The sequence below is a fragment of the Anolis sagrei genome, chromosome 3, assembly GCF_037176765.1.
Source record: "Anolis sagrei isolate rAnoSag1 chromosome 3, rAnoSag1.mat, whole genome shotgun sequence".
Classification (NCBI taxonomy): Eukaryota; Metazoa; Chordata; class Lepidosauria; order Squamata; family Dactyloidae; genus Anolis; species Anolis sagrei.
The window spans coordinates 113,994,498-114,018,644 of record NC_090023.1 but is presented as its reverse complement, the minus strand read 5'-3'; the positions used below and the strand labels follow the sequence as shown (position 1 = coordinate 114,018,644).

The window sequence follows — 24,147 nt, the reverse complement described above, 5'->3', positions numbered from 1 at the left end:
CATATGACTATAGAAATCTATATCCTTGCAACCCTTCCAGTATCTTGGCAGAACATTACCATTCTAGATACCACTTATGAATTCTCTTGAGAAACCCTGTGCTGTAGCTAAACATGATATAAAGTGGTGCGGGGAATGGGCAAATGCACTACCAATCAGAGGCAGGGAATTCAATCCCTAGATTTGGCAACCATATTATTTTTAATGAATTGGCCCTTCCCTTGTGTGTTTTCCAACAGAGTCTTGTAGATAGATGAGCACATTTGAGATTTGTTATCTTTATGGAGTTCTTCATAAAAAGATTACAGACTTTTCCCTACTGACACTGAAAGCTGAAAAAGGCAACCTGACACCTTTGAAACCAGCAAGGCCTGATAGTGGTGCTATCAGGTTTTCTGCAGTCATAGGTTTCCCCTTTATGAATAAATCTCTAATATGATAGATTCCACCCCTTTTTGCATTCTTACAATCGCATAAATGTCAGTTGTTTGAAATCATGGGTGTAGAATAAAAGGCATTAGAGGTGTAGGTTTAATAGTTAGCATGTGAACCCATTGTTTGACCATTGACTATGAATAAAAGCTTGACCTTGATTAACTACATACAATTCTTCTTACAGGAAAATGTGAATGTGGCCAGTGCACTTGTTTTCCTCCAGGAGAGTCCAAAATATATGGGAAAATCTGTGAGTGTGATGATCGACAGTGTGAGGACATTGATGGGAATGTCTGTAGTGGTAAGTTATCCCTAAAATTAATGAGGGGTGAGCAATATTTTTTGTCTCTGTGTGTTTGTCTCTTAGATCCACTCCCTTAATTCCACCAGAAGTTGCACTGTGCTCCCACACGGACAAAATATTTGGTCAGAGTTTAAAGTTTATATATAGTAATAATAATAAATAATAAAAATTATTAATTCCCCACCACCATTTCCCAGAGAGACTCAGGGTGACTCACAAAACACTCAAAGGTGCAAACAAAGCAACAACAACCAACATAAACATCACCCCCCCCCCCAATTAAGATCAATAAAATGCAACAATAGCTTCAGAATACAGAACAAACTGCAATCAATATCAGTCTCATAAAGTGCACAGTGAACAACTTATAGGTCCTCAAATTTCTAGACATGGTCATGAAGCCATGTCTTCAGTTGTATACAGAAGGTTTGGAGAGTGGAAACTAACCTAATATCCCCCAGGAGGTCATTCCAAAGCTGGGGAGTCACCACTGAGAAGGCCCTCTCTTTTGTCCCCACCAACTGCAGTTGAGACGGAGATGGGCCTGAGAGGAAGTCCTCCCCAGTAGATCTTAATGCCCACACCGGTTCATAGAAGGAGATGCGATCTCAAAGATCGGTTGGACCCAAAGCATATAGGGCTTTATAAGTGATAACCTGCACTTTGAACTGGGCCCAGAAACTCATCAGCAGCCAATGTTAATTATTTGATCTATACAGTGAGTTTTATCACAAAGAATCTCAATTCTTAAACTTATTCGTGAAGCATACCTATATTTTACCATTAGGTCTGAAATATGCCAATGACTCAATTCAGGACTGTAGAATTTTGAAGGCAGAAACATCCATTTATTTATTTATTTATTTATTATTTACAGTTCTTATATTCCGCCCTTCTCACCCCGCAGGGGACTCAGGGCGGATTACAGTAAACACATATATGGCAAACATTCAATGCCAGTTTGACAAATAACATTTAACAGACAAATACACCGAGGCTATTTAACTTTTTTTCTGGCCGCCAGGGGAGCTGCTGCTTTTCATCGTCCATCAACGACACCGATGAAGTTTTTCCGCATTCCACATTCCCCGGAGTCTTTTTTCTTTATGGCCTCATAAATTAGTTAAATTTAGCCTCCCACACAAGGTGGTGCCTTATTTTCCTACTTGACAGATGCAACTGTCTTTCAGGTTGCAAAGGTCGACAATGGGCTACACAATGGCTGGACACCCACTCCAGCCCGGGCTGGCTTCGAACTCATGACCTTTTGGTCAGAGTGATCTTAATGCAGCTGACACTCAGCCAGCTGCGCCACAATCCCAGTGCAAGTGAAGAACACTTGTTATAAACTAGATTAATATTAGCAAGCTACATTTAGGCTGCCAGCAACCAGATTAATTAGAACACTTTGAGGTGTAAGAGATTTCTTCTGGTGCCTCTGGATTGAATATGTCAGAGAACTAGAAACTTTGGTTTAATTTCTCCTGTAGAGGATGAAGGCCCAAAGCACTTTAGAAAACAGAATATGTTACAGCTAGCAGGATTTTAGGGAAAGTTGGGGATTTTGTCTCAAGACAGATGCCAACTGAAATTAGAGGGAAATAGTTGAAGCAGTGATCTGACTAAGAATTGTCACCTGGCTTCCTCATGCAGCTGATATTGATTAATAGCTTCCTTTTTTTTCACTGTAGGCCAGGTAAATATAAGGAGAAAAGTGTGATAGATTAAGCCTTAAAGAGCTGTGATCTTGTATGGTCATAGTGACTTGAAATTGGAGCTGTCCATCATCTGCACAGGAGAGGAATGGGCTATTCTCAGCAAAATGCTTTGCCTAGCTCCACTAAAAAGTGAAACTAGGTCAAGCCTTAAATACATTGTTCAATTCTGATCCTACCTATATGCACAATAATTGATTGCAATGAAACTTTTCTCCTAAGAAAGGTGCTTAAGGTTACAGACCCACACACATCCTTGTCCATGCTCTATTGAACATGGTTAGGATTTTTTTTATCAGTTTTATGTCTGAACTCTTTTAAAAGGAAATCAGTGAAACATCCATCTTCAGTTTGTAGAGATTTCAGCTAGTACCGTGGATAAGGAGGCCAGTGCCTGGTGAGCTTCTGCTAAACCAGATCAGCCCTGATTGAGAACAAGAGCAAAGCTACAAAGGTTTATTAGAGGCTGAAGGCAAAGTTACAGAGGTTTATTATGTAATAATAATAATAATACTTGCCTCTCCTCACTGCTCGATGCTGGTTACAATATTGTGAAACACATAATCATTTGAAACACTCAGATTGGTCAAAATAGGATGCAAGTACAAGAAATGTGCTTCAAAAGGTACAAGCACAAATTCACAAAGAAAATACATGGCATTTTATTCGGTTCTGATAGCTATTCAGACTTTCTGCTCCCTCCCCTGATTGGCTGAAAAAGAAGGTAAGCTAGGATCCACACCGGGATTGGTTGGGATCTCCTTGATGTCACAGCCTACAGGAGGATATTCCTGTGACAGAAAAAAAAGACCACTGGTGGCTAATCACCTTGAAGAATCAATCCATTGCAGGGACATCCCTGGGGGAGGGCACAAACCTGGAGGAAATGATGATGTGGGCATCCAAATGAATCTTTGATTAACTCAAGCATCCAGTTCCATGTGAGACAAAGGGTGCCAGACTCAAGAAACAAAGGTGACAATTTTAGACCATCAGGGGCTTGATTGCCCATTTGGAAAGTTAATGAATTCATGTTTGCTGGGACCCCTCTTCCCTGAGAGCAGCATACTCTCAGCCTCAAGTTAAATGGACAATCATCCTGAGCTCATCTTGGTGACAAAGAGGATAATCTGTCGGCATATACACAAACACGAGGATAATCTGTCGGCATATACACAAATACACAAGATTTTGATATATATCTGGCTTCAGAAATAGCTGGAGGGACTCTGGCAGTGATCTCCTTTCACAGGGGATTATGCAGACTGGGGGCACAGAGAGGTAGCTGCTTTCTTGATGCATTTGATACAGTTTATACATTTTTAGAATTGACACAATACATAAATGATACAATTACACATAAATTGTCAAGTTGATACATTTATTAAAGGGATAGATCTGATAGAGTTGGTAGGGTACAGCTGCGGCTAGGTTCATCCTGGAACCTCTAGTGGCTTCAACATTTTGTAACTTTGGAGCCACAGGAGAAAAAATAAAGAAAAAATATATATCTTGCTTGGAGTCTCTTTAATGTTATGGCTTGACAACAATTTGAATGAAAATCTCCTAGTAGAAGATAGGAAAAAATATACTAGAACTTTTTTCAATATATGAAAAAAGTGCATTTTCCCTTTTTTCACATATTGTATAAACACATGAGCTGTATCTGAATCTTTTTTTTAGTCTATCTGTTTCAATTTTTGTAAGCCACTTTGAGTTCAGAGCTGAGTAAAAGTGGGGTACAAATAATGTCTAGAGTATGTATTAAGATTACAGAGTCATAACTTAGTCTTGGATCCATACATACCTGCTCGGTATTCATTAACATTATATTGTCATGACTGTGACATTATTGCTATGATCATAAATGTCCTCCCAAACCTACTTCACCTGTCGTCAATTGGATAGGACAAAGGAAGACTACTCATCTGGCAGTTGGGGTGATTGAGGATGACATTTCCACTCCCTTCCTACCAGTGAGCAAGGCTGAGACAAGGAATTGTGCCAAGAGTCCTGCTTTTGATTGTCATCCACTGGTGGTAGGGGGAAATGACATCATTTTCAACAGCTATTAACCAGTAGTCCTGCTAGTAATCCATATGTTTCATCTTGACTAAGTTTTTAAACATAACCTAAGATGTTCTAAAGTTTCATCTTCAGAATTTGAGGTGATAGATGTCATACTGTTTGCCCAGTTGTGGTCCAAGAAGAATCAAATTGACTAAAACAAATATGTAGTCTATTAAAATGAAATGGAGGAGCATTACTGGGAGGTTAAAGAACAGACAATGCAAAATCAGTAAAATCAAGTGTGAATAGTATCTTAGTTTTACAGTTTAGTCAAGAAAATGTCTTCTGCCTATTATTCAACATTTAGTTTGCTGAAACTGTCTAAAATCTGAGCATGTCAAGAATTTGCTTGAGAATCTCTACTCCCTGAAAAATGCTTGTGTTAAGAACCTTTAAAAGCAAATATTCAACAGTTGTAGCTTCATTGTTCATAGTGATGCAAAAATTGCACTTGCTAGATGTTACCTCACCCCAGGACTCCAAATATGAGATGAATTCTTTCCGAAGTGGATTGTGCCAAGTTTGCAATTACTTGCATGCAATCCCACCACCATTTTTATTTGGCCCAAGTACACTCTTGGAGATCAAAATTTGGGCCAATCTCTATCATGTGGATGACAATGTATTTTCTTGACAAGTAGACATCTCATCTGGACCCTAAGCCCTACTTGATCACAAAAATCACCAGGTAGGAATCTAAAATATTTTTCTCCCTGTTACAGAAATTTCTCAGGGAAAGCTTTCCCCATAATTTCATTTCCAATAAAGGAAATATTTTGTTGTGATACTCTTCTAGCAGTTACAAATATACAGGTACATTATTTTTTCAGGGATGGATAGAGGATGAACAGGCGGAGGCAGGAACTGGCAACCAAATATTGGGCAAACTGAAGTCTCTTCACCTAAACTGCCTCTTATTCTTGTTGTGAGTGGGCAATGGATATAGATGATTCTGCCTGACAGAATGGAGGAAGAAAAACACTCTCAAAATAGGTCACCTTGCTGCTTTTTCAACTTTCATTCTAGGTCATGGGATCTGCTCTTGTGGCCGATGCATTTGTAAGGATGGATGGTTTGGAAAGTTGTGCCAACATTCAAGGAAGTGCAACATGACTGAAGAGGAGAGCAGAAGTTTTTGCGAATCAGCGGATGGTGTATTATGCTCAGGAAAGGGTAAGTGTAGGGAACTGATTGATGCTGAGTATGAGGAGATTAAAAAGAACAACCTGTGGGTTATAAATTGCAGTACTTTCTTTTTAAGTCCCTTGCTGTTAAACAGCTTCTCAGAATAGCTTAACAATACACAGAACTCTTGTCAAGAAGTTCTTCATGTTGTCTTTAGATGCTATGCTTTGCTTTCAGGCACTGTTTACCAACAGCAGGCAATTCCACTTGGAGGTGTTCTTGTGGGAGTATAGTTTATATGGGGCCTTTGAGTATCAGGGAATACATTTTGACGTTATGTACCAAGTGCTACAAACTGCAGGCATGTGTACATTTGTTAAATCTTTGTGAAGGAAATACACTAATTCATCTGAGTGGGAAGGCACTTTTTCTGCCTCCTTCCTCCCCTCCCCACATTCACTTAATTCTGCAGTTATTTTGCTTATAAACTTTATTTTGTATCCAATCCTATCACTGCAGGGCTGGTGCCCTGGGGATGTGTGCTTGATATTTTGCAGCCTTTTTTTTCCATCTCCAATTAAGGTTCAAGTGATATGTGTGCATTTGTCATCATGAATAGGGTGGAGCCCCTGGTGGCGCAGTGGGTTAAACCCCTGTGCCGGCAGGACTGAAGACCTACAGGTCGCAGGTTCGAATCTGGGGAGAGCATGAATGAGCTCCCTTTATCAGCTCCAGCTTCTCATGCAGGGACATGAGAGAAGCCTCCCACAAGGATGATAAAACATCAAAACATCTGGGCGTTCCTTGGGCAACGTCCTTGCAGACAGCCAATTTTCTCACACCAGAAGTGACTTGCAGTTTCTCGAGTCACTCCTGACACGACAAAATAATGTTAAACCAGTATGTTTGTGCATGGATACATACAAGAAGTTTCATGGCAAAGTTTTGCCAGAGACTGCAATGAAAGTGGGAGGTACAAGCAGGTTCCTGCTTGTTATCAAAATCCCTTTAAAACATATGTCCTTCTGGTTTCAAAGAGTCTACTCCAAGCATCACTACATTTTGTCTGGATTCAATCCAGTCTGTGTAAAACTTCAAAAACCCCTGAGTTTGGCCCAAGTTTTGTTTCTAGACTTAGCTACTGTGTACTCAGCTGAACTGCTGAATATAGAAAAAAGAACATTCCTGCAAAGTGTTGAGTGAGGAAAATTAAACAAGCCCTTCACTATTTTATCCAACTCCAATTTCCCATTCTACCAGTGGAATGTTGTATTACATTTAGACATGTATTCAATCAATTTCCTGTCTAAATCTGTCTGTTGAGTATTTCTCTTTGTAATATATGTCCCAATATATTTTAAAGTGTTGGCTGGCATCCATATAGCAGTTATGAATTCATGACATAAAGGTATGGATCCATAACTGATCCGTATTCAGTGATATGTGGTATTCACAATCATGGCACATCTGTGACACGACTCAGTTATACTACATAGCCACAGCACCTCATCACATGGAGAAAATTCCCCATCATAGAACGCTTTGCCCATGCAGCTGGTATGGAGCTTTCTGATCCCATCACATAACACATAATTACTTCCAGTGGGGCTCCATGCCTTCTGCATTGGTAAAATATTTTACAAGGGGGAATTTTGAACATGAGAGACTACATGTGTTCAGATACAAAATCATGGGGACAGTACGGAGCATGTCAGAAAGGTACTCTGTCTGGCATGTAATAGGAAAGTAGATGACATGGGTGATGCAGGGCACTAGGCAACAGATTCTCCCCGCTGCCCCTATGATTTGCCCTGCTGCACTACAGCCCTCCCCCCTGTCCCCCACATCAAGGACTTCCATGTGATGAGATCCATGATTATAAATGTTTCCTGAAGTTCACCTTAATTCCACCTTCAGGCAGCTTCTCTAACTGATGTAAATCTGGTTGAGGCTGTGACAAATCAAAGTAGGACCCTTACCACAACCTCACTTACTGGTGAAAGAGGGCTAGAGGGCTAGAGATGTTATCTTTTTGAACTTCATTGTTCAGAGCACCTGTTGGCTGTTAAAGTTCATTTAAAAGGATTGCCCCATGGGACAGTGCTTAATTACACATTCATAACTATGTTTTAATAAATACAGATCTATGAACAAATTATAAGCTGTTGTAAAATGCCCTCCGTACTCTATGCAGCTATAGTCCATCAACTCCCTCTAGTCTCCTAAAAATGAGATGTTGAGGTTTGTGGAACTTTGCCTACATGAAATGGAATTCTTGAAAATCAGGTAGAGACACTTTCAGTGATCAGAGACCTTCCACCCCCCAGAAAGTGGATTACACACAGAGAGAAAGACAGATAGACAGAAATAAACATGCATACAGACAGATTGTGCTTTTGCTGGAGAAGCATACTACATATTTCCACATTGGTGAATAAATATTAAGATCAAGTAGTTAAAAGAGTCTGATTTTTCATGTTAAATGTTCCTAATATGTTTTCTAACATTTGGAAGCTATTGCTACAACATAGCTTCTTGCTATGGTTTCAAACTTTTGAGTGCAAGATGTATTTTTAAAGGATTGATGTTGTAACTATGGTTCCTAGTGGTGATGGTGTTGTGGTCAAATAGATAATCAGCGACATAAGAACTTCAACCATGTGTGTTGAGGAACCTGATGGCAGTTGATAGATTTCAGTCTAGCTTGGGTTGGTCAAAGTACAAAACTACTCATTAAGCAGCAGAGAAGCAAATGGGATCAAGAGATTCCAAGATCCAGCCTCTTGGTGTAATGAAGATTAACTGAAATAAACCAGTAACAGTGATTTAGGACTTCAACCCATGGCTTTAGGGCTCTGTTTCCACGCACTTTGGGAATGAAGTCCCAGGGTAATCCAATGGAGGCCATCACATGTGTAAGGGCAATTCCAGTGGGATCCTGTGGGGTTCCATTTCTGCAGCACATGAAAATGGAGTCCTAAAGCCATAACAAGAACAACAGCAATAATAATAATAACAACAACTTTATTCTTCTATACCACCACCATCTCCCTGAAGGAACTTGGGGCAGAAAGTGCCTAAAACAAACATAAAAATGAAACACAATATAAAATACAATAAAATAAAACACAAACACATATAAAAACATCAACTCAATCTCAATAAAACTGAAATCATCACCCGTTGGTGGTAAGCTGCTGTAAACATGGCCATGCTGTAAACAATAGGAATGGAATAAGTTCAATCCACAACAATAGAGAGAAAGCATACTGCACAGAACAACTAGGCACTAAGCACTCTCAATAGCTTGTTTGAAAAGCCACATCAAAATCCCTACAAAAGAGGACAGTGTGGATGCCTGCCTGGTGTGACCTGACTCCAAATGGCAGAAAGTGGGAAAGGATGGCCTCATCACAGAAAGGTTGGCCATCCCAGAAGAGGGAGAAAGATGGAAGGGAATGGGTAAGATAATTCCCTCCGCTTTCCCCTGCTTTCCTACTGCTCATGGGATGAGGTCCTTAATGAAACAAAGGAAAAAAATCACTGTTCTATTCATTTCCCAGATTTTACTCTGCCTCTCGGCCTAGTTTGACAGGCCTCCAGGCCTTCAAGTCAGCAGTGCCCACAACACTGAAGAAAACAATATCGAGGTTCTAACAGTAGAGCTCAATAACATCACCGTCACCTCTGTGTACAAGCCTCCAAATGAAGACTTCTGCTTCTCCTCCCCCGAGAACTTTAACAGGCACCAAAGGGCGGTAGTAATTGGTGACTTCAACAGCCATAGCCATGTATGGGGCTATGCCCAAGAGGACAGAAATGGAGAGGCTGTACTCTCCTGGTCTGAACTGCACAAACTATCACTCATCCATGATAGCAAGCTCCCACCATCCTACAACAGCAGGAGATGGCACCGAGGTTATAACCCAGACCTCTTATTTGTGAGCAACAGCATCGTACAGCAATGCACTAAATCAGTGGGACGACCAATTCCAAACACACAGCACCAACCAATAATATGCCAACTGTTCCCAGCAATAAGGCCTCAGGAAGTTCGATTTAAACAAAGATACAACTTCAGAAAGGCAGATTGGACTAAATTCTCAGACATGTTAGATGACATGATCACATCGGTCGCGCCAGTCTCTGAGGAATACGAGCATTTTATTGAAATAGTGAAAACCTGCTCACGGGCCTCGATACTGAGAGGCTGCAGAACCAACTACCTTCAGGGCATTACTCCTGAAACAACTGCCTCGTTGGAAAACTATTACAGGCTCCACAACGAAGACCCATTTAGTGAGCAGACTCTTCAGGCAGCGCAGAACATTGTGTCCTCCATCTCTGAAGCCAAGAAAGAACAGTGGTTCAAGCTGATCACAGAGGTCGACATGGGCAGGAGCAGCCAGAAGGCGTGGAGGCTGCTGAGACGGCTAAGCAATGACCCCTCACAAACTAATACCCATGCCAACATAAAGGCAAATCAGATAGTACACCAACTCTTGAAGAACGGGAAACCCAACCTTGCCACCAAAGTAGGAAAGAAACCAATAGCCAGACAACAAGAGATTGAGAACAACAACCTTCATGAACCCTTTACATCTACTGAATTGGACCTGGTTCTCAACAAATGTAAGAATGGCAAAGCAGCTGGCTTGGATGATCTACGGATGGAACAAATCAAGAACTTTGGTCCAAAAGCAAGGCGCTGGCTGCTGGAGTTGATGAACAACTGCACTGCATCCTGTCAGATCCCCAAAATCTGGAGGAAAGCAAGAGTCATCGCCATCTTGAAGCCAGGCAAAGACCGTAATGACCCAAAAAGCTACAGACCAATCTCCCTGTTGTGCCACCTCTACAAAGTTCTGGAGAGACTTATTTTGCATAGAATTATGAAAAATATAGACCCCTGTCTGATCCCACAGCAAGCTGGCTTCAGAAAAGGCAAAAGCTGCACATCTCAAGTGCTGAACCTAACTCAGCACATAAAAGATGGCTTTGAAAGGCAGCAGATCACAGGAGCTGTCTTCATAGACTTGTCAGCAGCCTATGATACTGTGAACCACCGCCTCCTCCTGAGAAAAATGTATAATATCACAAAGGACTACCACTTCACCCGCCTCATAGAAAACCTGCTACAAAACAGGAGCTTTTTTGTTTAGTTCCAGGGCCAGAGAGGCAGATGGCGGAAACAGAAGAACGGCCTGCCTCAGGGGAGCGTGCTTGCTCCATCCATGTTCAACATTTACACAAATGACCAGCCACTGCCAGAAGGGACAGAGAGTTTGATCTATGCTGATGATCATGCCATTACCACTCAAGCAGGGAGCTTTGAGATGGTAGAACAGAAGCTCTCCGAAGCTCTAGGTGCTCTTACTGCCTACTACAGGGAAAACCAGCTGATCCCTAATACATTTAAAACACAGACATGCGCCTTTCACCTTAAGAACAGACAAGCATCCCGAGCTCTGAAGATCACCTGGGAAGGAATCCCACTGGAGCATTGCAGCGCTCCCAAATACCTGGGAGTCACTCTGGACCGTGCTCTGACCTACAAGAAGCACTGCCTGAACATCAAGCAAAAAGTGGGCGCTAGAAACAACATCATACGAAAGCTGACTGGCACAACCTGTGGATCACAACCAGACACAGTGAAGACATCTGCCCTTGCGCTATGCTACTCTGCTGCTGAGTACGCATGCCCAGTGTGGAACACATCTCACCACGCTAAAACAGTGGATGTGGCTCTTAATGAGACATGCCGCATTATCACAGGGTGTCTGCGCCCTACACCACTGGAGAAATTACACTGCTTAGCCGGTATTGCACCACCTGACATCCGCCGGGAAGTAGCAGCCAATAGTGAAAGGACCAAGGCAGAGACATCTCCAGCTCATCCCCTGTTTGGGTATCAGCCAGCACGTCAACGACTTAAATCAAGACATAGCTTTCTTAGATCTACAGAGACACTCGCTGGAACACCCCAGCAAGCGAGAGTCCAAAAGTGGCAGGCCCAAACCCAGCACCTCAATCCGTGGGTGATACCAGCTGAGCGACTCCCCCCTGGGCACACAGAAGACTGGGCGACTTGGAGGACGCTGAACAGACTGCGCTCTGGCACCACGAGATGCAGAGCCAATCTTAAGAAATGGGGCTACAGGGTGGAATCCTCGGCATGCGAGTGTGGAGAAGAACAAACCACTGACCACCTGCTGCAATGCACCCTGAGCCCTGCCACATGCACAATGGAGGACCTTCTTGCGGCAACACCAGAGGCACTCCAAGTGGCCAGATACTGGTCAAAGGACATTTAACCAACTACCAAGTTTGCAAAATCTGTGTGTTTTTTTCCCTTTCTTTTTAATCTGTGTGGTTATTTTGTTCTGTTAGAATTGTAATACAATGGTATGGTTGCTGATGACACGATAAATAAATAAAAATAAACTCTGCCTCTCAGTCTGTGGCAGAACACTCATATTCTTAAGTGGGGAGCAAAGACACATTGTATATCAAGACAATTTGAACAAGGGGAGTCATCTTGTATGGTGCTTCACTGTGCATTGCTTTGGTTCACTGTCATGAAAATGTATCATATTAGTGATGTAATTCCATCATCATAAAATTATGTATTGTAACCTCTGATAAAGGATCTCACCCAATGTTTATAGCAACATAAATATACTACTCATAGTGATCTTTATTGTCTTTTTAATTTCCCAAACCAGTCTTTCTTCCCCTAGAGTTGTTCCTGTAAGGGCAGAAGGGAAGGAAACACAACATAAGTGAACATCTGTGGTGCTTTGCTTAGAATATCATATAGAATGTTTTCAGACTCCATTCAAAAGACTGAGAATCCATCAAATTAGAGATAAATAAGAAAGTTGTGGAGTGAAGTGTTATACAACACATACTCCAATGTACTGGTTGCTTTTGGGAAAAACAAAAGAAGAAACAATGGGACGTTTGAGTGATGTGGTCCTTTCATTTAGCTAGAGAATCATAAAGTGCCACATGATTATTACCTCTGATGGTTTTATCCCTGCTTCAGTTCTTGCTATTGCAGTCGCCTCATGGGGGATTATCTCTCTTCTCTGCCCCATACCTGAGCTCCAAAATCCCACTTTATAATCCTGCTCAGAAAAAAAGAAGGCTTGATTGTACGGCTCTGGGAACAAAGAGAAAACCTCTCTCTTCAGAGTAACTCTTGATTAAATCAAAATGGAGGAAAATCACTGCAGGTCCTTACAGAGGACACTTCAAGCAAAAGCACACCTCTATAACACCCTTCTTTTCAATGAGCTTTTATCTTGATTATCTCCTTGTAGACAATGGCTTATTAACAAGTACTGATTGTGTGTGCCTGAGACGTTCCACGGCTGACTGAAAAGCTCCACTGTTCTGTAAGTGCCAGTAATAACCTTTGTGCTTTCAGGTTCTTGCCACTGTGGAAAATGCATCTGCTCGCCACAGGAATGGTACATTACAGGAGAATTCTGTGACTGCGATGACAGAGACTGCGACAAACACGATGGCCTTATTTGCACAGGTGGAGTATAATCCCCATGCATGCCCTGGCACTTCTTTTAGAAGTGTAGAATAACAGCAATTGAATGAGATTGTCTAGGACAGACTGACACCCCCTACTGCCTCAACGGCTTGAACCATCTTCCACCCAGTGGTCCCCTGTCAATCAACATACAGTATGTACTTTAAATACTATGATGTTATAAGTAGAGAAGTGAAGCAGAAGGAAGGGCAGTGTGCAGAACAAATTGTTCCAGCTCAGCTTTTTTCAACTCAGGACCATCCAGACGTTTCAGGTTCCAACATCCATTGTCTCCAGCCACCATGGTCATTGGCTGGAGATAGTGGGCGTGGTGATCTGTGTAGCACATCCAGAAAGTATCACATTAGGAAGACTTTTTTAGGCTGGTGGGAACAGACACATTTAAATTCTATTGTAGGAGAAAGTTCCCTTCTTAGTTAGGAAGTATTTGAATCAGAGTGTGAGAAGGAAAGGGCTTGATAAATGTCAAGGAGTCAAAACATCAATTTCATTTTTTTAAAAAAAGCTTTCCAAAACAGAGCAGTAGCCCTGACCAAAAGGAACATTAAAGGTAAAGGTAAAGGTTTTCCCCTGACATTAAGTCCAGCCATGTCCAACTCTGGGGGGTGGTGCTCCTCTCCATTTCTAAGCCGAAGAGCCAGTGTTGTCCACATGACACCTCCAAGGTCATGTAGCCAGCATGACTGCATGGAGCGCCGTTACCTTCCCGCTGAAGTGGTACCTATTGATCTACTCACATATGCATGTTTTCAAACTGCTAGGTTGGCAGAAGCTGGGGCTGACAGCAGAAGCTCACGACGCTCCCTGGATTCAAACTGGTGACCATTCAGTCAACGAGTTTAGGCACTCAGTGATTTAATTCACTACACCACTAGAGGCTCCCCGAGAAGGAACATTACAGAACCTATACATTGGGATGTAGACTGAGTTTCTTTGTGTTTAGAATGTGTATGTAGAGTGATTTTAGAAATAATAATAATAATAATAATTATTATTATTATTATTATTATTCACGATTGTGGAAAAGAAAAAAGTTTGGATTATTGATGTTGCCATACCGGGTGACAGTCACATTGAGGAAAAACAACATGAAAAACTCAGTCATTATCAGGACTTCAAAATCAAATTGCAAAGGCTCTAGCATAAACCAGTACAGGTGGTCCCAGTGGTCATCGGCACACTGGATGCCATGCCAAAAGATCTCAGCTGGCATTTGGAAACAATAAACATTGACTAAATCATGATCTGTAAACTGCAAAAGGCCACCTTACTTGGATCTGCATGCATCATTCGAAAATATGTCACACGGTCCTAGATGCTTGGGAAGTGTTTGATTTGTGATTTTGTGATACGAAATCCAGCATATAGATCTCATTTGCTGTGACATATTGTGTTTTTGTGTCAGTAAAATAATAATAATAACTTTATTTGTATTTCGCCCTATCTCCCCGAGGGGACTCAGGGTGGATTCCAACATAACAATGGCAAGCAATCAATGCCTACATAAAATACATGATACTGAAATAAAATCCCAGAAAAACCCCACATATAAAAGTAGCATTAAAACCTAACATCAAATTAAAAACCTAGCATCAGTAAATTAAACTTGACATCAATAAATTAAACTACATATCATAGAATCATAGAATCATATTGTCAAACAAAATTTTATAATAACATAAATCTTTAAAAAAACATCAATAAAGGAGTAACAGGTAGCAAGAAGACACACTTCCGCACAGTCAATATTCAAGGTGTGCCCTCAGTTTCAAATGCCACAGGGAACATCATTTTCTAATTGGGGCTTGTAATTAGAAAGCATTGGCTAAGATCCTTAATGGAACTTCTGCCAACCTAGCAGTTTGAAAACATGCAAATGTGAGTAGATCAATAGGTACTGATCCAATGGGAAGGTAACAGTGCTCCATGCAGTCATGTCCTCCATATGATCTTGGAGGTATCTATGGACAACGCTTGCTCTTCGGCTTAGAAATGGAGAGGAGCAACAACCCCCAGAGTTGGACACGACTGTACTTAATGTCAGGGGAAACCTTTGCCTTTACTATTCATTCCCATCATTTTTATTTCTGTGTTGCTGTAGTGGACTTTTAAAAATTCTGTTTTTCAGTGATAACCTGGTCTAAATTAATTGAGAGAAGGAAGGCTGGGACAAACAAGCTCTCCACATTAAATTAACTCCAGGAGAACATGCTAGTGTCTCTCCACCATCCTAGTTAAAGTGGTGCCAAGGCTGAAGGTGTCCATTTGCCTTTGTACCTTGGCCTCTTATACAAACACTAAAGCAGAACCGAGGCAGCAGGATGTAAACTCTGATGTCTTAATTATAACAGCAGCTATGTTTTTGATGAAAAAAAGAATTTCATTAGCTCTTTAGTGAGCCTTTTCAAGTAGAATCATAAAGCACATTCTGCCCAGGAAGAAAAAAAATGTACTGAGAAAAATAAAAGCAGTTTTACAATGCTTTGTGACTTTTACAGAGAAACACATGTTTAATGCAGTACATTTTCAATTATGCATAATTATAGTCTGTGTTATTTTGTTCCAGGAAATGGTATATGTAGCTGTGGAAATTGTGAGTGCTGGGAAGGTTGGACTGGCAACGCTTGTGAAATTTGGCTTGGGACAGAATACTCCTAACTCTGCCATGGAACACAGAAGACTGACGGATTTCTGGTTTGGTGTTTTAGGCTTTTGGATTTCTGATTTCCCCCAACATTGGCTGCTAGAATAAATCAACGTTTAAGCAAGCACACATGTTCATCACTAGGCATAAGTCAAGGAATCTGAAATATTTGTTTTCAAATCAAATGAACTCTACATACCTCTTTGTTGCTCTGATTCTGCTCTCAGTGTAATCAGTGGGAGTAGAATGAGAACATTTAGCATATAATACAATAGATCTTCAAGAGGGCCACAATTAGTGTTTGCTGGAAATTGCACAGTTGAGATGCATTGTATGAGGTACTCAGATTACTGAATTTCAATTGTACAATAAGAATTGTATGTGTATGACAGAGTCATGCTGTTTTTGAAGTATGCGAAAAGCCTGTAGAAGGAAGTGAGGGATGATCACTATGGTCCTGGTAGTCCCTCTCTCCTTTTCAGTTTCTCCTTTCCTTCCATCCCACAAGCTTCCCTGTAGATAGATGTCTTTCTTGCCTCGTCATCCCAGTTTCCTCCACTTGCAATGAAGATGTTGCAAGAATAGGGAAGAATTGAACATGAAATGGGAACATGTAACAGAATCTGTTCCACACAGTGGTGTTGCCCCATGTCACAGGATTATGGCTGTGCTGAAACTACCTGCTTTGTGTTGTGTATATTGAAAAATACATCTCATCACCATGATTTAGGCACAAGTGAAAAACAGATCTGCATTATTACAGTGATATCTGTTCTGTACCATTTTCTTCTTTCTTCATAATGGTTTATCCATACTACAGTTTAATCAGGGGCAGCTCAACCCATTACGCAAAGTAAGCATTCGCGGTATAGTTGATTTTGCCCAGGGGCGCTCTTGAGGCGACTTGGGGGAAAATAGACCTTGACATATGCGAGTTGTAGTTACTGGGATGTATAGTTCACCTAAAATCAAAGAGCATTCTGAACTCCACCAATGATGGAATTGAACCAAATATGGCACACAGAACTCCCACGATGAACAGAAAATATATATCAGGCATTGGCTGGGGGGGGGGGGGGGGGTGGAGCACCAAAATACTGTTTGCTTACCATTGAAAACTACCTAGGGCCGCCTCTGAGTTTAATCCTATTGGATGTGATAATCCATATGATGTTGCTGATCTGGGTAATATAATCTTTACAGATTACCGGATATGACAACACTAGGAATGCTTGCGGCAAAATTCATATAAAAGACACTCATATGGATTAGCCCATTCAGTTGGACTACAAAGCAATGGGGGTGGGGACAAAGGAAGAAAAAACACAGAAAATAGAACCAAGAAAAATCAGGCCTGGTGGGTTTGGCACTAACAAGCAAGAAGCAATGCAAATATTGGAAAGGTGTTTTTCAATAATCCACTTACTTGCTCCAAATGTGCTACTTTTAAATAGAATTTGAAAGGTGTATGATGCTGACTGCAATACTATGTGGAATTTCCATCTTTCTGCTTGAATGAATTATAAGCTCTTGCTTCCCTAGGCTGTCAGAAGCTCTTTTCAAGCAAACAGAGGTGAAGTGACAGAAGTAATCTAGTAGCTCATATATGGGCATTGCTTTGGCTGATTCCTGCTCCCCCATGCCATCAAAGACCTGAAGGAAAATAACTGTGATGAGCAAAGAGAAGTTGCTTGATCCCACCTGGGAAGCTAGTGCACAAAAGGACTCCCCACATGGAGACACATGCCAAAGCATGGCGACACATATTTTCAAAGCCATCTCCAGATGAAGTGCTGAAATAGATTAAGAGTCCATCCAGCCTGGCGTCCCAGCAGGGCTATAACCACCCACCAAGTTTGGTTTGTGTGCCACAAAGAAAGAACAGATGCATTTAAGAAAGCTCCAGATAGTCACACAGATTGATCAACAGTTCATACACAAAGTATGAAACTGTCTGGAAAAAGCCAGAAATGGTGGAGCAAAACTGAGCTGGAAAGTATTTAATACCCACCCATATTGTTATTATTTTCTAGCAAAATAATAATGAATCATTGCCAAAATTACATAATGTAACTGGTCATTTGCTGTCTTGAATAGCTAGGTAGTATATCCCATTATAATTCATGCTACAAATTGCTTTCAGAAGTTTGTTTTGGTATAGTAATGTTCACCAAGTAAAACTGAGATCTTTCCATGCTGACAAAGTCTGTGAGAAGATAATGGTCATTAGCGTTGTCAGGAGTTCATTTGGGCATACTGCATAAGGAATATTTTCACATCTGTTCTGTTAACTTTTAATAACTTCTGAAGTACACCGAATCTGGGTGTGATTCAACACAATGTGTCAAAATGTTCATGCTTGTACAACACGAATTTACATATATGCATGCAAGATGTTTCTGATGTCAAAGTTTACTGTTATCTCATAGAGATTATTATGTAGAATAATGAACACCTCTAAAAATGTGTCTATTCCACTCTCTGCATTGACCACAGACTTTGGAATCGTGTGCTGTAATAGTCTCCTTCCCATGGCAATTCTATTGCTAACAGAAAAAACTGGGGATTAGAGAAGCATCTGGTAATATTCCATAGCCAGACACACCAATAATGCCATCTACTGAGATCTCTGTTTTCCAGCAGAAGATGTCTTTCTTAATCTATATCTGGCTATAGCAGGCATGGGTAAACTACAGCCCATGGGCTGGATGCAGCCTGCTGGGCTCTCTCCTCTGGCCTGGAACTTTGGGCAGCCACATGTCAGACCCTCCTCTCCTCAAGGAGACACAGAGGGCTGCCATGTCCTCCTGCTGAGAGGAAGGCCCTACAGTCACACACAGCTGCTTAGAGCTCTCCTGAGAGCTCGGGGCAGCCACGTGAGAGACACTTGCACTCTTTGGCAGAGAAGGCAAAAGACCTTGACAAACTACAACTCCCAGGACTTCATAGCCTTGAGCCATGGCAGTTAAAGTGGGGGTCAAGTACATGAATTCACCTCCCTCTGCACCAACCGCCACTATTCAACACCCCCCAGCACATGCCTCCCTCCCTCCTGGCTCGGCCCCTTTGCAAATTTTTAAAATGCAATGCGGTCCCAATGTGAAAAGGTTTGCCCATGTCTGGGTTATAAGGACATAGATGCTTCTGTGATGGTGAGGGCCATCACAGTAACTCCTAGGAGTGGTAACAAGGGTGCTGTGATAGAGACTTGCTTCCAAAGGTCTTTATAATCCTCTGAACTAGCTGAGATCTTGGCCTGTGCTTGTATCTGTGTGTTGCAACAGACATGGACATGAAACCTTCTGGGACCTGATGTTGATAGTTATTGGCTTAATTCTTTCTTTCTTTCTTCAGTTCAATATAGCTTTCATAACTACCAGCTCTACCACTGTGATTAGTATCACCCACAATAGGACTGAAGACTACAGAGAGATAGTTTTGTCATTGGCCCGTTCTTTCAAAGGGAGGGGCCAAAATGTGCTACAACATATGTTTCAGTGAGAGAATCCTAATGCAATTTTTAAAATGTATGTGTGTTTGTATATGTGTATATGTATTAGACTGACAAATATTCTGCTTTGAGTGCTTCAAATCCATAGAACTCAGCAACTCTGGAAGGTTATATGAATATTACGATGCTCACAACCAAAAAAAAGTTGATGTGCTTTGTCTTGTAGACATGACTGCTTTTCAATAAGAGAAAGACTAATGCTATATTAGGTTGCTTGGATATGTTCTACAACACATGGTAGTTTGCTTCTGCCAGCTAGTAATTCTTGCAGTCCTCTTATTGTTATAATAACGGTGCATCTCTTGTGGACATAAATACAGAAATCATGTTCAGATGTTATTCCTCCTGTTCTGCACTCTTTTCAGTGTATGAGCAGGGGGGATGCTTGTCTTGCCTGCATCATCATTGCTTTTCTGAAGCAGAACACAGCATGTCTGAAGAAGAGATTCTTGTTGGCATGGATGTTCTTCTTATTAGCAAGGGCCCTGCAAATTCAAGGACTTTCCAGGGCTCTTGCCAACATGGACTTATCCTTATATGCGCCCCTTTACAAGTGAGGAAAAAATAATGGAGATTGCTGGGCTAGGCACTCCCCTTGCTCCCATGTTCAGGAAAGTACAGTATGTAACACTTGCCTTGAAAAGGAATCATTTAAATTCATGGGTCAGGTTTATGTTGAAGTGCCTTTTGGGCAGATTTAATGACTGTTTTAACTTGTGTACTGATGAGTATCCCATGATTTCTTGGTCATATGATGAAAGTCCACAGAAGGCAAGTGAATGCATTTGTCCAGGGCTAGGGAGCTAGTGGCCCACCAGATGCTGTTAGTTTCCTGCAGACTGCACTTTGCCTACCCTAATCTACAGCCTCATCACACTAGAGCACGAGCCTCCGATGGCACAATGGGTTAAACCCTTGTGCCAGCCAGACTGGCACAAGGGGAGTGGGGTGAGCTCCCATCTGTCAGCTCCAGCTTTTCATGTGGGGACATGAGACAAGCCTCCCACAGGATGGAAAAACAGCCAGGCATCTCCTGGGCAATGTCCTTGCAGATGGTCAGTTCTCTCACACCAGAAGTGACCTGCAGTTCCTTAAGTTGCTCCTGACAAAAAAACAAAAAACAACCCCCCCCCCAAAAAAAACCCACTAGAGCATGAATCCACCTTAAATCCGGCTTCTGCTTCCTGAAGAATTCTGGGGTTTGTAGTTTAGTGAGGGCCAGGATCTCTCTGACTGAGCATTTTAAAGGCCCGTCCCTAAATTACAAGTCCCAGAATTCTGCAGGAGACAGAAACTGAATTTAAAGTCTAATCATGCTCTAGTTTGATGAGGTCCTAGCTTCAGGTTTGAGAGGGCTCCATACAAAAGACCCATGCATGGCAACCCCTGGCATACTTATCTTGGTGGCTATCATAAGGAGCACTGTTGAACAGCTGGGACTAGTCACCATTAAAACATTCTTCAGCACCCTGACATGACATGAGGAGACAAATGAGGGACAATTTAAATTTCCCACAGTAACCCAGAATGATATCACGATAGGAACATTGTTGAAGACTAAAATCATAGCTACATCTACTTGACCAGTACTAGACCAGACCAGTAAGAAACTAGATGAAGACGGACACAGGCATCAGTTTTGCTCAAGTTGTAGCTTTGGCAGGAATGCCAGTTGGCTGATGCCCATCCAGACTTTCAAACAGTCCCAAAAGCTCCTAGTCTTCACAGTAATGGCCTTGCTGACTAGGGAATTTGAAATTGATATCGACAGTATAATTGCATGTAGTTTGGACCATGGAAATGTAGGAAAAGTGTGTTTAGAGTGGTGAATTCACACAAGTCTTAGGTACAAAATGCTTTATTTTTTTAGTGAGATTCTATTCACTGTGGTGCCCTCGCTGAATCAGGAAAACAATGAGGCTTCTTGTGGATTTGGCAACCCTTTAGTTCTTGTGGGAGGGGGAGATTGCATACATTGTCTTCACAGAAATGCTTATAACTTCCTGTTAAGTGATGGTAAAACCAAATTCTTTAAATGTTTTGAGAAACATTCTATACAGATACAAAAGTTTAATATGCTACTGTTTTGTTGCAGCAAATTGTGCCATGTTTACACTGGGCAGGTTTCTCCATTGTATATCTGCCCTGAAGTAGCCCTTGATCCAGGAGGTATGTATTGAATCCAGGACTGTGAATCCAAACTGTCCAGATGGGTCAGGACTATGTTTGCTCTTCTGGGACATCACCTCATCCTCAATGTTGCTGCCACCTCTTCCCACTGGATATGAAGCTCCATGCAAGCTCTTGGTCATCACACTCATGTCTGCTGATATCAGAACGGGTTTCCTGCATGATTAGTGAAGAAGGTGATAGATTATCCCGCTCCTTCTTGCTGGTCAGGTGGATGCCCTGTTCTGATATCAGCAGACATACTTGCGATGGCCAGGGGCTTTCATGCAGCTAGAAGCAATGACAGCAGCACAGCAATAGTCCACCTCCTTTCCCTAATGTGCACAGGGAAAGAGTGATGGCAGTGATATCTGTCTGGTCAGGGGATTGGGCCAGAACAGCTCCAATCCAGCTATTCAGACTACTGCCAAGCCTCTGGATACTCCAGTTTCCTGACTAAAGTAGGGCAAAATCAGGTTAACCCAGAAAACTTCACAAGATGTGCCCGTGCAGTCAGTGGTGCATTTGAGGTGAGCTCGGAGGAAGGGGTATTAGTGTGGATAACACTGATATATATATATCCAGCTTTTGGACTTAGAAATAAGGCAGAGCCAGTCATAAACTATGCTTTCAAACATATTGTGAAAAGCTAGGTTTTTTTCTTTCATTCTCTCCCCCCCCCCCCCCCCAATCCAAGTGTTATGGTGTGAAATGTTGTCTAGATGCCTGCATTTCCTAGATATTAAAAGTTGCCTGCCCAGTATCCCAACAGAACACAGCAAACCTTTCATATGCCATGATTTCACTTGTCCTTAAAAGCAGAATACATACCTCTTTTTGGCGCTTGTATTCACAGGGACACAGTGGTACAATGACCTCTAAATGTCTCTGCATAATTTATTAATGGGAGTTATGTGCATGCATAATCAGGCAGATAGTCCTCAGAGCTCCTCTGTGCCATCTTTACATTCCAAGTCTTGCACGTCTCATCCTTTATTGCTACAGTATTATTGGAAAATTTATGGTGAAAGCCATCATTTAAAATTCTGGTTGCTCATTTGATTAGAGAAGAAATATTTTATATAAGGTATTAGACATAATTGATTTAAGGGGCCATTAAAAACTGGCATTGTCATCGAAACATTTGCTGGCTTGATTTGTGCAGAGAAAAGTACAGCATGGAATCCCCCTTGTTTGATTCTGATGTCATTAGCAAGGCATGGGCACAGTTTAACCCAGATTAAATCCATACTGGTTACATCTGAAAAATTGAATTATAGGGGAAGACTGATAAGTGTGGTATGTGACAGAGAGAGCATGCAATGACTAGAAACTCTGATTAAAAAGCAAAGACCAATGGTTTAAAGAAACCTAACAAATTAAACACTTTATGGTAGGAATTCCTTTGGAACAAACACATTATCTTGGGTGGTAGGTGAACTAAACTAGTTTCACTTCTGGAAAAAACTGAGAGGAAGAAAAAATGAGGGGTAGGAAGAAAAGAGGTAGAAAGATCCCTGAGAGTATTGTTTGCACCACAGAGAAGTCAGGCTGAGTGGATAAGTTAATGGGAGATTTTGAGTCACTTAGGGCCTCATCATACTAGAGAGAAAAATCCACTTAAAATCCACTTTCTGCCTCCTGCAGAATTCTGGGGTTTGTAGTTTAAGGAGAAGCCTTTAGCAGCCTCACTCAACAACAAACCCCAGAATTCTGCAAGAGGCAGAAAGAGGATTTTAAGTGGACTTTTTTCTCTAGTGTGATGAAGCTGTACATTGTTTAACCCTAACTCTGTTACTTTCTTTCAGAAGTGGGCCAAAATTCTGCATGGGACACTTATGTTGTGGCTATGTTTTCTCTTTCAATCCAATCTCCTAAAACTCACCCTAAATGCGAGGAATTCTTGGCAAGCAGGCTACTGAAAGACGTTGTGCCTACTAAGCTCTCCTGCCAGTGGGGTATGATGAGAGGAACAGAAGCAGGGACCTGTCTAAGATCCTGTCACAAATTTTCATCACACTGTAGCTCACTGACAAGAGTGGGTGGACATGCCATCGCTCACTTGCCAGTGTCACAGAATTTGGTATTGCTGCCTGGTCGTAAGGGTGGGTTCAAGCTACTGACAAAAGGAAAAGTTGTGGCAATGGTACTACGATTGCAAGTGTTATGAATATCATAAGTGTAGTTTATGGCAGCATAACTACCTAATAGGATGCCAGCATTTTATTTAAAAAAAAACAACCTCTGTAGTGCTAAGCATTGTGTTTCTAAGCATGGGCTGTTAGATCAATCCTGTACCACCCATGGACCAATAGTTAAAAGGAAGCGCTATTAAGGCATTCAAAAGCAGGTTGAAATAAACACATGAGGAACAGCATAGTAGCTGCATTCCCCTACACAGTTGTTCTCTACACACTTGCCCCTACTCATAGATATTTTTATTACATAAGAAATACATAAAATACAAATTGATTTTCTCATTTTTAGATCTATTTTGAACAACAATATTAGCTTCTAATTCATTACCGTAACAGGTAAACCTCTATACATATATCTTGAGACTCCTTTTCCTGAGCTGTGTCTTACTGAGCACTAAGATTGCCATTT

At 41.5% G+C, this 24,147-nt stretch overlaps 1 protein-coding gene across 1 annotated transcript in view; it reads left to right on the top strand.

The window, feature by feature from the left end:
• Nucleotides 1-16,925, top strand: part of ITGBL1 (integrin subunit beta like 1) — a 194,221-nt gene extending 177,296 nt beyond the window's left edge. Inside the window, exons 8-11 of the mRNA XM_060769571.2 lie at nt 620-736; nt 5,551-5,697; nt 13,082-13,195; nt 15,783-16,925. Of these exons, the coding sequence (XP_060625554.2) occupies nt 620-736; nt 5,551-5,697; nt 13,082-13,195; nt 15,783-15,874 (470 nt within the window). The 3' untranslated portion in view covers nt 15,875-16,925. The remainder of the gene's footprint in view (nt 1-619; nt 737-5,550; nt 5,698-13,081; nt 13,196-15,782) is intronic.
• The last annotated feature ends 7,222 nt before the right edge of the window (nt 16,926-24,147 follow it).